Source organism: Lottia gigantea (genome assembly GCF_000327385.1).
Source record: "Lottia gigantea unplaced genomic scaffold LOTGIsca_30, whole genome shotgun sequence".
Taxonomy (NCBI): Eukaryota; Metazoa; Mollusca; class Gastropoda; family Lottiidae; genus Lottia; species Lottia gigantea.
This window is the reverse complement of record NW_008708987.1, coordinates 835,589-851,846: the sequence shown is the minus strand read 5'-3', so window position 1 is coordinate 851,846 and position 16,258 is coordinate 835,589. Positions and strand designations below refer to the sequence as shown.

Below are 16,258 nucleotides of genomic sequence, written 5' to 3'. Positions count from 1 at the left end.
TGATTCAGCACTAGATAGACTGAATTCATACAGATAGATAACACTGTTTCACACATTATGATTTTGAAATGAGTTATTAACCATGGAATGTGATAACTTTAGTTTATAACAGAGTGCAGATTTGAAATTTTAATGAAGGAAAAAGCAAATTTACTCAATCGCCTAGCAAACAATCCAACTAGGCTATTCCAATGTTACTAAAAAACAGTGTTCCAGCCCAGCATTAGAGGGAACTTTTGATATTTACACTATTTGAAATTTATTAAACCTTCTATGAGCTATTTGAATAGCCAGAAAGGATTGACACTTGACTTATTCTTGAATTCTAACAGACATTTACCTCTGGCGCTTATACCAAAAGACAAATTGCAATTGCTTCAGACCTGACTATAGAATTAGATAACTTGGAAGTTATCCATTTCGATCTCTGTAGCCCCTTTAATTTGGGGTTGGCCAGAAATCGAAAGGTCTTCAATACACTAAGGTTACATTACACAAATTCATCAGTTCTGTTCTAAGAATGGATAATTCTTATAATATAAAAGGGGGTTTCAACTCATTTAAAAAAAAAAAATCTAATATTGATAGACTAGAACAAGAAGTTATCTTAAAACAGTTTATCTTGTGAGTTATTATCAATGAAACCTGGGTATATACCAGTTTATCAACATATTATTACAGTGTTAACAACTCGTAACAACTGTAATGTCAACAGGGTTTACAACGTTTACATTTTAATCACTTTTAACTTTTCATTTCTCATCATTTACTTTCTCCTCCTAATGTTTACATTGGCTTCTTCAAATTTAAAAACTTTGTGAGCTGAATTTTTTATGTTAAGTTAATTCTTTTTTAACCCTGTGTGTTCGGCTATTCATGTAACCATAACATTCTATTGTTTAACCTTTTGAACACTGAGAGTGTATAAAATGTAATATATTCAGATCTCCAAGTAATATAACTTAAAGTGTATGACTTTAATAATATCATATCTATTTGCAAAATTTTCATTCTGGATTAAAACCCTGCCTTCATCTTGTTTTAACCCATATCATCCCTTCTATTAATATATATTTTTTAGCAAATAATTTCATTCTAGGTTATAACTCAAAAAACCTTGCATTTAACCCGTTTAAACCCATATCAAACCTAATGAATATTAACGCCCTATATTTCTATTCAATTCGTAGTGTTTTTTTATTACATCATTATTTTAAGGACAGTTTACAAACCTGTTTTAACAAACTTACAACTCTATGAAGGGTTATATGACTGTCTGCTGTACAGTATATAGAAGTAGGTCAGAATATGTCTTGAGATAGCTTATAAAGTTGTTAGCTTGTTCTTGAAATATTTCAACAATTTGGCTTAAAACAGGCTGGCAGTTAGTATTTAAATGAAGTCAAATAAACTTTAAAGCATCTGGAAGTTGATTGTAAAGACATTTTCTAAATTGTTTATGTGTATCGGGGACACTGAAAGTATCAATTTACACCATTTCAATTTTCAATCAACATCAGTGGTTCCTGCAATTCCAATTAAACTAAGTGTTTTATGACGTCAGTAATTGTTAAATATGCTTGTATCACATAAGGCCTTTGCGATTAGTGAATTAGAAGATAAACTAATATCAAGCCTAACAACTTGAGAACAAACTTCATTAGGTCAACAAGGAGCAGAATAGCAGGACATCCACTTCACTTCATTTCAATACTCATTATTTTAACTGCGACTTCAATATGACTAGTATAGTTTATTTAGTGCAATAAGGTTACCATGTAGAATATAGTACAGTTTAAAGCTCAATAACTGTTAATTGTCCAATATTATTAGTACTTTTGAGTCATCATTTAAATTTAATTACACTATTGTTAGGGGAAGTGAGTTTATATCACCTCAAGGCAAAAAGAATTTGAAACCTTGGCCAGTGCTTTTGAAAGTCAGTCTGGTGTCGGTTTTCAAACCCTATAACCAAATGTACTGGGCCAGACTGTCTTCAAGATAATTTTTCAATCTATGAGCTTGAAGCATTCTTCCTTAAGAGTAGTCAACCCCCCAACACTTTCAAGACAACTAAAGTAACTCTTAGACTATAATGAATCTTACTCAAGGCAAGAACAATTCTGATGCTTTTGAAAGTGTACTAGGCTAGACTCTGCTCAAGGTAATTTAATGATTAAGTTTATTAGCTTAAAGCATTCAAATCATCACCTTTCAGTACTGATGCCACTCTTAGATCATGTTCGTAGCCTTAGTTATTTCAACTATGTATATAATTTGTTGTTTACAATGATTATTTGTTATTTTATGGGAGATGAATAATATCTACAGGTGGTGTGATAGTATCATAAATACTGTTTCCTCTCCCCTCAGGCCAGTCATTGTAAACTATACATTATTTCATACATTGTCAATCTGCTGTTATATTATATACCATTGTGTAGCTCTCCTTGTTTTGAAGTATAAATGTTTGTTGCAGTCTGCAGTCTATTAAGCAATATCATTGCCCAGGTAAAAGTCCAAAAAATCTTTCTCATAATGAAGGATTCCAAGCAGGAATGTTTGGTGCAGCCTGTTCTTGTTCCTGCTGGAGCGTCAGCAACATTCTCTTGGTTGTAAGGTGATCAAGGCTCTAATTGTGAATTCTAGAGATCTTTCATATGATTTCATTAGCTACCAAAATAAAGGCATGTTTCATCAAAGCCAGGGAAGAGGATAAAATGCAGAAAACTAACTTTACGTTTCTGATAAACTGATTAAAGTATAACCTACAGGAAAGATATCCAATGTTTCGTTGCACACTTACAAATGAGGGCCTTGGTAGATCAAGATGATGGAATAAATGAAGGGTAGACCTTGTTGATTCAAGGGTTTCATGTAAAAAAAAACCTCACAATTCTTTGTGAAATCAAGTTGATAAAGTGTCTACAGGCCTACAGGAAAGTTATTTAATGTCATTCAATAATAATGTATTGTAGTCATGGTAGCTAGGCTATGATATTTCTGTATTTATGATGATCTATTTATAGTAACGGTAGACAGAATGTGGTATACCCAATCTCATACCACCTGGTACTGTTTATTTTCTACCCACCATTATTATTACATATTCAGCAAAAAATCAGTGTGTTTTGGACTGGCAAAGTGGCATCAGGTGTTAACAATCAATAGAATTATGCATATTCATAAACCTGATCAAATATTCATTCATTCATTATATTGTCCCCATGGGCTGAATGGTAGACAGGACCATGTCCTTGTGTATTGGGCTTAATTCTGACCCATGTAAAATAGAGAGTCTATTATTAAATGTATGAGATGAGAAATATATACTATTGTAATTGTATACTGGCAGGTGCTTCGGTAAAGAGATACAGTATTAGCCTAGCTAGCAACATCTAGCAACATGCAGGTATAAGCAAGATGCAATGTATAATATAAGACTAGATAAGATCATAGTTGACAATCGTGAGTGACTTAAGGTCAAGTCAAAAAGGAAAAAAGTCTGCTTTCTATAGAAATTTAGCACTAAATGTTCAGATACTAAAATTTATTCTACCGTAAGTTCTCTTCTACCAATTTAAAACTTGATTCCATGGTTAAGTGTTATTAGATGTTTAAGAAGAGAAAGCATGCCCTGCCTTTCAAGCATCACGTAGCAAATAGTAAGGGAATATATTGATCTCAAATCTTTCATATAGGCGTACCATTCTTATTAAGTATAGCTAAAAATATTTTGTATTTTATTATTTAAAATTTATTGATCTCAAGGTTTTGATTAGCTAACAGACATACCAATCTGTCACTAGGTTTTTTTTTACTCATATGGCTATATTGTGGTCTGATAGACAACTACATCACAAACTATAAATGTAACCACTGGAGTACTATTAGAAGACTGTATTTACCTGGTGTTATTTGAGTAATCACTATACCATATGATGGAAGTCAGTCTGTAATTATTCTACTGTACAGTGTAATAATAAACACTTACAGACTTCTTTCAATATATATATCTTCAACTTCTGTTTTCACTCTCACTTCGGAGCCGCGGTGGCTGAATGAGTTGTCACTTGCTTGCTAACCTGAAGACCTGTCCAGATAATACCTTCTGATTTTTTAATACACAAATTATAGATATTGGTCTTCTCTTCACTCTAACTTGGGACCATGGTGGCTTAGTGAGACACTTTCTCAATAAATTGATGGTTTAGGATTTAATCTCGGCATAGGTCAATTTTCTAACTAATTTCCTGCATTTATTGATGCAGGCTGTTGTGGCTGACATGGAAAAAGCGTGTAGTCTTTCAAATAGGACAAGGCTTTGCATGTTAGAGATCCCTTTGGAAATGCAAAAAGGGTAGATTAATGCTGCTGTCTTGGCAAAATTTCCTTCATTGCATCATTTTAGAATCTTTCTGATTTAAGGACAGTTCCAAATTTAAATTTTATACAATAACCCTCTGATCTCTTACTATCATACAGGTATTAATTTAAATTTTGAGGTCACATTGTCCTTTCAATGAAACAAATATTCCTATGTCTACATATTGAGTAGCTAATACAAGTGAAACACCATATGGATGATGGCTTTATCAATTATTAGAAAATAGTTTACAGAATCAAACATGAGCCAGAATTGGCAACCAATCTGTACACATATTTTACCTCATCTTCACAATATCAGTCAGATATAAACTTTGTCTCATACCTTGACTGCAATAGATACCTTTCTTGAACCACAGAATACAGAAATTCGATTGGATTGTACACCAGTGATATAGCCAATCATAGCCTTCGACCGAAAGACTGTAAATATTATCACTTATTGTTTACAGACTTTCTGTAGAGAGCTCTGATTGGCTGTATTTGCCAACGTACAATCCAACCATATCGCTACATTTTCTAACTTCTGTGATACAAGCAAGGTGGCTATTGCAGTCAAGGTATAAAATGAAGTTCGTAATAGCCTGACATTGTGAAGATGATTTTACCTTACATCTTACATTCCAAGACGTTCTGCTGATCATGCAGTAGTACTGATATACTGGTGTTACTGTATATATATAAATATATATATCGAGGTAGATACCTGATTTATTTATCAGAATATTGTCTACCTGCCTACAACTATTTAAAGAGCCACTTCAGTAGAAATCATTCTGGATCTGCTCTTTCTTATAGAACACATAGCAAAGGGGAAATTTATTATGGTCTGGCAATTTCTGGATTTAGTTTAACCAAAGTATTGTGTACTGGTACCTCCTTAGAACTATTTATAGAGTCAATTCAGTGGAAATAAACCAAATATACTCTCTTTAATAGAATACTCACAGCAACTTGAATACTGGTTTTATGACTACCAATTCAATTATTATAGACAGTATGTGCTGTATTTTCTGGAGCACTTAATTTCATATAAATAAAATTATCTCACTTTGTCACCTTCTTGATGAAGTAGACATATCTAGCAGATCTCAGCCTGGGGATGGATAGCCCAGCTGGACATTTCTACCCAGTGCCTCTGAAGTGATAAGAGGTTACTCATACACCAGGCTGCTTCAAAGCTCACCTTGAGGTTAGCTAGAATTGAAACAGTTCTCACTCAATTCACCAGTTCCTGTCTGAGATAATTTGAGTGTAAAAGGGGGTTATGAGATAATAATAGGGACCCTGTTTAACCAGTAAGATATATAATAACAGATGTTAACAAGATGTCAATGTTTATATATGATGGGAGTCATTAATTAACATAGTTACATTGTAGTAAACATAGTCTTATCTTACATTACATCTTATCTATTATATATACAGTCAGACAGACAGATTCTCAATTGGTGGTAGGGAATGAAAGCCTGATACAAGCCAAGTCTCTGAAGTACTGGCCATGACTGTATAACTTAAGTTTGGAGGCCTCAAACCTTATAGCCTAGCCAGATGACAATCCAATACGATATCAACTGATGGATTTCCACTGCCCTAAACAATGACAAAATAAGAATTACTGTGAAATGATATCACTTTGCGATAGCTATGCCTTAAATCACTTGGTTTTAGTTGAAAGAACCACAGACATCTGACTGAAAATTGGAATGATGCAATATGATGCTATCAGTGTCCCTGATACACATAAACACATAAAAAGTTATGAGAACAACTATCCATTTAATCTCTCAAAGACAAGTACAAATCAATATGCCTAGCAGAGCGTTATTTAAAGTATATTATAAGTGAAAGAAAGTAAAAGTAGAGAATAGTAGCAATATATATATTGTATGTAACTGAAGTGTGATTAAATTAAATATGTTATAATGATATTGGGTAACACCTGTATGCATAGTCCGAAACATACCGCTCTTACCTTGATTCTCTTACCGTGTTTCACTGTAGCAGCTAAACCTTGTTTCAGGGGAAGAGACTATAAATACCAGGAACTGTTTCTCAAAAAATCTTTATAGGAAAAATCATTGTATGTTTGGAATTTATGTTCAGAAATACCAGAGTTTTTGAGAGTGGGTTGGTGCCAAGTTGGTTTGCAGATGACAAGTTAACGTTCGCTTGCAGCGAATGCTGATATCTTAAACTAGGTAGTGGTGGTAGTTGGATTGGTTCAGATTGGGTGATTCTGTGTTGGCTTGGTTGTTGTTAATTCGTTAGATCTGGTTGGATCAAATGACATGGCGGTGAAACACGGCCCTGGGGTGGGGCCAATGCTAGGCCAGCCTCATTAGCCCTTGTAGAAACCCCACTGCCTTTGATTTGTATTTCTGATGTCAACCATTTAAAGTTAAGTGCAGTTAAACCACGATGTAGCCATGATGTAGCCTGTCTATAAGAAGTGTTTTAATGGTTATATTTGTGACAAGAAGTTTCGGACCACTGTATGTATATATCTATACTGTGTATATAAGTAATTAGTAATCAGTATGGTCTAGTATCTACTAGGGCAATATTGATTTCATATATTTATATAAGTACATTGTGTAAAATTATAAATCGTATGTCACGAGTTGCAACTTAATGAAATATTATCATCAACAACGCTTATCAACGATTAAAAATCAGATCTCATTTCTAGCAATATTTACTCAATTTACTGAGTGTCAAAATCCATCCCCTTTTGAATGCAAAAGCTATTTCAGTATTCTTAAGTTAGGTTTCAGATATTAATTAAGGAGCAGAATTCTGCTAGGATGACTTACTTATTGCTAAGAAGATAAAAGGTTTGAGTTGGGTGGAACCCATTGTGTTATAAACACCAGTCAGAAAAATTCAGGCCACATGCCAGTACTTTCTTTGGGCTTCTTCAAAGATATCCTGTGTTTTCTTAGGCAGAGAAATGCAGCCCTTAATCTTTAGGCTATGAGGTTCATAAGGCTAATTATTGTAGGGCCAATTTGGCCTTAAAACTAATAATCTTCAATGGGATTTGATTGAGGGGCTTTCATTCATTCATTCATTCATTCATTCATTCATTCATTCATTCCACTGATAAAGTACTTGTACCCAATTGATCTAGTTACAGTGTCTTTATATGGACATTAAACCCAACTCTTTTATTCATTCATACCTCAATAGTGGTACATTGTGCTTCATTTACAGTTTGTGGTTCATTTACTGAATATACAGACTACCAAGCCTATTTCTATATATATAATGATATCACAGGTGGATGACAATAGGTTAAACTAGACTTTAAATAGGTCATATCCTGTCACAATTAGGCCAACATTTTTAATTCTTTGAGATACAAATTTCACATTTTAAACAGAAAGATAAGGTGAGCGGCCAAGTAGGGCCACAGAACGAGGGCTTATCAGCAATACTTGAACTACCTGCAAAAGTGTGTGTGTTTGGGGGTGTCAACATAATCCTCTTTCTTAGGGGTCCCCATATGTCTCTCCTTATACCACTGTTCTGTCCCTAATGCATACTGCATGACATTGCCGATCATCATTTGCAAAACATACAGCTAAGTTCAACTCTGTTTCAATTCAGTTTCATTTTTCTTGAATTTTGTATTAAACCTACTAAGTTATTTGTGTTAACTATTATATATACTAGAGATATAATCCTATAAGTAGACTAATGGTTAGAGAAGACTAGTAAGACGTTCACTTCACGCTTGACAAACCGTCTATGAATTATTTATTATATATGTACTCTGACCCATTAAAATTTGAATTTGATGTTGAAAAAACAGTTATGTTCATAACTTGAATGCATAATATTATCTAACAACTAACAAGTGTTAGATTAACTTAAAAACATTTGTATAACAAAGTGAGGTCTTGTGATTATATACATGTATATTAGGTTAATATGCTGAAGATTTCTTGATTAGAACAAATGAAAATTATTCTTTCAAACCTTGAGCTATCAATACAAGAAGTGAATTGATCTTTAATGGGATTGTAAAGTGGAGATTGCTATTCTACGGAAACTACATGTTTTATCACTGTTACAAAGACTCCTTGTTTAAGAGGAATTGCAAGAACCACAGATATTTGACAGAAAAGTCAAATAGTGGAAAACAATTCTATTTGTGTCCTTAATACACATGAAAACATTCTTTTCACAATCCTTTTAAATGACATTTAGAGCATAATGGTTGTAATATGGCATTGAAAACAATATTATGAAAGCACAGGCACAGGACAGTAGGATGTATAAGTTTAAAATTCATGAAAATAAGCAAAGATCATGTTAATCAGTAAAACTTGAAATATTTTCTACATTAAGACGCTGGAGTCCCCGAGTAGTATAGTAATATACCATATAAATTGTGTTCTTGTCATTTAAAGTAGTAATTTAAGTAGGTCAAGTTATAAAACTGTCATTATACACATGTTATTATGATTGACAATTACAATATGCACATGCATCCTTCACTGCACATGCTCAATAGACTCAAATCTTATCAAAGCTTTCTCTTTACATGTATAGTGACTTTATACAGACATACTCATAAAAGACAGGAACGTAAAAGAAGATAATACAAACATATGAATGAAAGGTGTAAACTTTTCAAAATTTCAATCAGGCTTTATATATCCAATAAAAGTTTATTTGATATTAACATTAACATATTCAATGGACATGTATTATGACAATCCAACTATTGCTGACACTGCACTAACAAGTCTTCGGTTCCATTGAACAAATATTAGCTATCACTTTAGTTATTAAGAAACTTCACTTTCTAGTCTTTGATTTTATTGTGGAAACAATTATTGGCTTCCAAAAAAGCCTGATGAAATGTATTCGTGAATGCTCTCTCCTCCTACCTCTAAACTAGTAGCACCGGTATTTAACGGACAGTGCACCTTAAGTCTTCCTCAACAGTTAGAAATGAAAAAGAGTTGACTAATGCCAATGTCCTGGCAAAATGTCCCTGATTGCTCACAGTATGGCAACGCCTGTCTTCATTAGCCCAATCAGACGCAGAAAAGTAGTTTGTAAAACTCATTTCATTTTGACCACTTGTCCTTTTGTCAAGCCTTGTCAAACAAAGCCCTGTGTACAACAGACTGTAGGCGTTAAAGATCCATCAGTAGGAATCTAAAAGACTAAGCTAATGCCGCTGTCCAGGTAAAGTTTCTTTCCCTCTTGTATGGCATTGTCTATCTTCATTAGCCCAAACTTGTGGAGAAGGGTAAAAGTAGGATTATTAACTCCATTTCATATCTTATCAAAATATTGATTGTTTGCTCTTTTTGATTTCAGACATTTACAGCATGGTGCAATTCACATTTAAGAAAAGCTGGAACATCCATAGAAAATATAGAAGAAGACTTTCGACATGGTCTGAAACTGATGTTGTTATTAGAAGTAATATCTGGAGAACAGCTACCCAAACCTGACCGAGGCAAAATGAGGTTCCATAAAATAGCCAATGTAAATAAAGCTTTAGATTATATCGCCAGTAAAGGTGTGAAACTTGTATCCATAGGTGCTGAAGGTAGGTTTGAATTTTATTTGTTACTTTGTAGTACTTTTGAAGATCTCTATAGCTCAGTCTGTTAGAGAGTTGAATACTATACATAACCTTATTTGCTTGGTTCAGTGAAACAATGATGGTCGTGGGTTATAATCTCAAGCATCTGATTATTCCAGTCGACTCAGCTGTAAATGGGTATGAATAATAAGGAAAAGATCGAGTCAAAGAGGTTTTGCCAAGGATCAGCTGGTAGACAGTAGAAAAATTGAAATCTACCCTGTGCTATACATGATATGAATCAATAGTCAATCTAGTTTATGAGAAGTATTAAATATAGAATATAAATACTAAGTTAAAGTTAATAGTCCTATCTACTTATAATATCACTTGACAAATACTTCTTAATATTTGTGGTAAATCATAAATTTAACAGTCCTCTTAATCGGTCACATATTGAAGGCTCATAAAAATATTTTGAACTAATTCAAGTTTAATATGTCTTAGAAAAAGCTGTCTGTGGAGGTATTTCATCAGGGTTGATGATTAGGCAAGATTTTTGCCAGACAATACAATACTAAGTTCTAAATGTTTGACATGGTGTAAATCTTGTAAAACTAGACACTATTTGGATGAATTTCAAATTTTCGCAACAGTAAAATTTGCCAATACAATACTTGAACCTGCAAAGAAATATATTTCTCTTTACCATTGAAGACCCACAAGCATTGGGACTGAAAATGAAATGGTGCAAATTACTGCTATCAATATCCCTGATACACATAGAAAGTTAAGAAATTATTCAATAAGCCATAATGAATCAATGATGAGAATAGATGGTATCAGAGTCTCTGATACACATAAAAAGTTAAGAAAACCAAGTATTTTTAGGTGGAAACGAAATCAGTGAACAGGACCAGTTAACAGATTGTGTTATACCTGTAGATGAATGAGGGGAGAGGAATTTGTAATAGTCTCAGTAGGATATCAACCACTTACGTTATCATGATAATGTTTTTTCTCTAACAAGAGGCGCTGTAGACTGTTTGCCCTTGGCATTACAAATTATCTCCCTTGTCTTGATAACCTTTCTCTGATAAAATCAGATATTGTTTCACAAGCTATAATTATAAGGTTTTATATCAACTAGACTCTAGCTGCATTCTTATTCAATACATTCTCTACAAGATCTGATACAAGCTCTTGTCTTGCTTATCCTTTTGGTGGACCTAATCTCATAGCTAGGTGTTTGACAGTCAATATTCGTGGCATCAGAATCTATCTAACCTTTTGTAGGATTCAAACCCACGGCACCTAGTCACCTAGCAGATGACAATCCAACTTTCTACCGACTTAGCTATTCCACTGGTTAAACCTAATTTATCCTGCGCAACCTCTCGATGTATTTGTATTGTAATAAGAAATTATTTGTGTAAAATCGATGAGAACAGGATGTAAAACTCCATTAATTTAAAATCTCCCAAAATATTGCTGAAACACAGTATGTGATACTCAAACATTTATTTTATTTTGCTGGAAGAATGATAATTTAAACTGAATAATAATTGTCTTGTAAGAAACAGTAATTATTTGGCCTAGTTCCATATAGTATAGATAAAGAAAGTACCTGAAACATGTAATACAATCTACCCTGCAATAGTTTGAAGACAAGATGAAAAGTTTCTATTCTTGATAATGATAAAGCATACATACATGTTACAAAAAATATTTTCCAGTATACAACATAATATATAGATTAGTTTTAGAAATATTATAACACAACATTACAAATAAAAGCATGTTGTTACTCAGAGTTTCACACTAGGCGATCTTCAGACAACTGACCTATATCAACCTGCGTCCCTACTGACGTTGGGACAAGTTAGGTAGTTCAGTAGGGACCATATTTAATTTAACCAGTTGAAAATGGGTAGATTTACTCATAGTCAAGACCATTACTTAAGAGTTTGTCCAAGTACCAGCTAATAGAAATATTCATCAAGTTGTTATCTTGTAACTAAGGGTTTCTGATGCCCCTATTACAAAGGTACAATGGTAACTAAGGATCTTTGTGATATTAGCAGCTCAAAACTGTTATTTTAGAACCTCTCACAATCCCATTTTTGCAGTAAGATTAGTGATACTGTATATTTTTGATTAATTCCTGTTATATATTCTATTTTGTAGAAATTGTAGATGGTAACGTAAAAATGACTTTAGGTATGATCTGGACTATTATTCTAAGATTTGCTATTCAAGATATTACAGTAGAAGGTAGGAACTTTTTTTTTTTTCACGTTTTGGTTCCTTTGAATACTTTGCTGAAGAAGCTTATTGGTTATTGCTCATTCTGTATATCAAATGTTTAAGTCACAGTTTGAGCAAATGAATCTCTATCCCATTTTTTTTTTTTTCAACTTTTAAAGCTTTTTTCGATGAACAAATGATCATGGTTTCTGATACCTTTACTTATTGTAAATGGGTATAGATAATCCAGGAGAGTTAAATACCAAGAGGTTTCGCCATGGACCAGCTTGTAGAAAGGATTCTCATAAACACTTGGTTTTCCTTTTAAAAAAGAGTTCTTTCTTTATCACTGATCAATTTACGTCTGTAAGTGTACTTTACATAATCTAATAATTTGATGTGGTCTTGTTTTTTCAGAATTAACAGCCAAAGAGGGTTTGTTACTATGGTGTCAAAGAAAAACAGCTCCATATAAAAATGTTAACGTACAAAATTTCCATCTCAGGTAAGGTAGACAACATGGTTTGGATTTTGAGGATATTTTTTATCCTTGAATATTTATAAATTACACTTTTATTTGCTTTATCAGAAGAATTTATTTGATAAAACTTGGTCTCCCTCTGTCAGTGTTTAAGTAAGAGGAGCTGACTCTGAACTGGCTGAAAAGATCCCTCGACAGTTGGAAATCGAAAAAGAGCAGGCTAATGCCGCTGTCCTGGCAAAATTTCCCTCATTGCACCCTGCATGGCGTTGCCCGTCTTCATTAGATCACATGGTGCAGAAAAGTAGGATGTAAAACTCCATATATTTCGTTTCATTTTCTGAACTGGCTGAAAAAGTGAGATGATTAACGCACTTTACTCGTAATATTGTGTTGATTGAAAATTTTAACCAAATAAAACATTTTCGTATTTTGCCATGGTCCACAAATGTCCGTTTGGAACTCGGCACTCATCTTGTCTTTAAGTTATCTTGACATGACTTTTTTTCAAAAGAAGTATTCTGACTAATGTCAGATTAGACCAGTGATCTTTCTTAGGCTTTTCTGCCTTATTATCTATAATTTATGAAATTGTAACCTAAAATGACATTTTTCAGCTGGAAGGATGGTTTAGCATTCTGTGCCTTGATCCACAGGCATCGTCCAGAATTATTAGACTATTACAAGTTGTCAAGGGTAACCATCTTTACTGCCATCTTGTGTTTCTGGTGCACAAGATTCCCGCCTAATTTAACATTACTACTATCTTTTGTTTTATTTTTATTTTAATTTTTTAATGGATTTCTTTGCTTCTGTACTATCTGAAACTTTCTGAAATCTGTGTTGTTGTTTTTTTTGGTCCAAGCATATGTGTTAAATTCAAATTTGAGGTCACTTTAACCTTGAAAATCCTTATTTCATGCCACAGGAATAAATATTCTGTGACATCAGAAATGGACAAAACTTTTGGAAAAGTTCATGTTCAAAATTCAAATTTATAAGGTGTTGAAATCAAAAAGCACAAGTTAAATATGAAGAAATAAAACTTTTGAAACTGGTGAAAAACTTCTCTCTAGTTTGCGCACAGACAAATATCTCTTGATATATAAGAGAAAAGTAAATCAGAAATGTTTCCGGTAAAAAGATCAAAGAGATCCAGCAGCCATTTTGTTCTGTAGATGATTAATTCTCTTCTTTTGCATGTGTTGATAGTCTTTCTCTCTCTACAGCTTTAAAGATGGGTTAGCTTTCTGTGCCTTGATTCATAGGCATCGCCCAGATCTTATAGACTACCATAAACTATCCAAGGTGAGCTTATACACGTCACAAAACTATCATATGACTGTCTTTCATGGACAAATCAAGAGAACTACCTCGCGTTTAGTTATCAAAATCAAATTCGAATTATACAAATAGATTTGTGTTAACAGTAGACAACTTTGCCAAGCTGATAACCGACTTATTCCCCAACACGTTTTGGTTTCATTTTGCGGTTCAGATCATTAGTACTTGGTTTATTTATTCAAATCTTCATTGAAATTGTCAGACTAAGAAATCTCAACCAGCAGGATACGAGACTGAATTCCGCAGTCTTCTGGTTTGCTAAGACTATCTGAATGATTAATATAAAATTATTATATAATTCTGTGATTAAGGAGGTTTTGATTTTTAGTAAAACTAAATTTGGTTTCACTGATGTATTTCACGTTGAAACATGATTTAAACAGAAACACAACTAAAATTTATTGAAATGTATCTAAATAATGTGGTAATTAAGGAAGAGTCGATTTTAACAAATCAAGAACACAGTTTAAACGGTATAAAATATATTTATAGGCATGATGCTAAACTTAAAACAAACTCTGATAATTATCGTCAGCCAGTTTCACCATTTCTGATTGAATTTGTCATCAAGTGAGGCATATTGGTTCCAGTTTTGAAATTAGCTAAGAATTTTACATGAGCATTATATTCAGAAGTATACAGTACCTGTTCTCTTTTTAAATTGACTTGCCACTGAATTGATTCTTTAAAAAAAAGTTTAATTCACTGTGCAAATTCTATGGATCCAAATTCATACAGTAGTTAGTTTAAAACAGGAAAGGTCAAAACATTTCTTCAAAAGTTACCTCTTTATATAAGGTCTAGAATCAAAAGATAAAACGTGTTGTGCAAAATTTGAAACTGATTGACGATAATTATTTTTAAAAGCATGGTTATCTGCTGATCCCTTATTATCTTTGATTTTATTTTTATTATATTTTTCTTTTATCTATAAATATAATATTTTGGTTGGTGATAGGTTTTTATGATAGTTTAATATTTAGGAAATTTTCATAGATCCACATTTTCTTCACGTTTTTGGGAATAATTTGAATTTTTGGGGTTTGACAAGGCTCAATTTCTCGTTTGATGAAAGACCAGAAGCTAATATTTTTTAGAAGCTATACCAGAAACAGTTGTGCTTCAGATTTTCCAAGCAATACTATTAGATTTTTCATGGGTCCATACAAATATAAGGCAAATGGACAAAAAAGAGCCTTTTTTTAATTCCATCAGATTTTCGACTTCATTTTTGATTCATAACATTAATAAACATAATAGAATGATACATTTTCTTGGAAATTTCAAAAAATATGATGGACAAACATTTTGACCAATCATATTTCTTGAATTACTTTTTCCTTGTAGTGATATTTTGGCATGGCCTTTTATACCAGCATGCTTAGCATCCCAATAATGACGTAGAATTTAGACGTAGCTTCTTGGCATGTAGTTTTAAAATCAGATTTCAGTACTAGTTTAGAACTGATAAGTTAAAGTTGGTCAACCATATTTATGCACTGAAGCCATTATAAACTGTGTGAGACCGGAGTGAGGGATTTGATAACCCAGTGGCATTGGATGTGACAATCAGTTTAACCTTTAAACTCTGGAATTTGCATAAATATAGTTGACTGACAAATGTATTAGAAAACCTCCTAGTTTTAGATTTATAGAGGAATGGCTTTCCCAGTCTTTAGATGGGAATGAAGCAACGTAGAATTTCTAAATACCAATTTAAATATATTTTTTCCTTCCCATTTGGAAGAGAAGATATTGGTTTTGTCTTGGGTTATTGTTCGTAGTGCTCAGAAAGATGAAATACATGTAGATTTGAACCTTTATAAAGATTTGCTGCATAGGCTACCCAAATAGGTGATGAGCCGTGTTCTGAAATAGCCTGAAAGTCTATGTAATGTCTACCCTATGCCAAATTCCAGTATTGAGTGAAATGTAGGAATACCTATTAGATGTTCACTGTACGGCTGCTAGATCAAACATAGTTGATCAAATTTAGTTTTTGTATAATCTTTACAATGTTCTGATATGTAAGATAAATATTTTACTTTGAAAAAACCGAGCTCAAATTTGTGTAAGTTCTTTCTAAATGCTTTGTCAAACCAAAGATCAAATAGGTACATTTAGTTTCGAAGAACCTAAAAAAGAAAAAAGTAATGAAATTTTAATGGTGTATATTGATAATTTACCAATCTATCCAATGGAGGATCATTTCTCTTTTGAACTAACTGAATTCCAGAAGACATTGTAAA

At 32.9% G+C, this 16,258-nt stretch overlaps 1 protein-coding gene across 1 annotated transcript in view; it reads left to right on the top strand.

Annotated features, from left to right (window-relative positions):
- LOTGIDRAFT_189716 (hypothetical protein) overlaps positions 1–16,258 on the top strand; it is a 39,674-nt gene that overhangs the window by 10,238 nt on the left and 13,178 nt on the right. The window contains exons 2-5 of the mRNA XM_009057481.1: positions 9,727–9,961; positions 12,125–12,211; positions 12,602–12,689; positions 13,895–13,973. Coding sequence (XP_009055729.1) covers positions 9,727–9,961; positions 12,125–12,211; positions 12,602–12,689; positions 13,895–13,973 — 489 coding nt within the window. The remainder of the gene's footprint in view (positions 1–9,726; positions 9,962–12,124; positions 12,212–12,601; positions 12,690–13,894; positions 13,974–16,258) is intronic.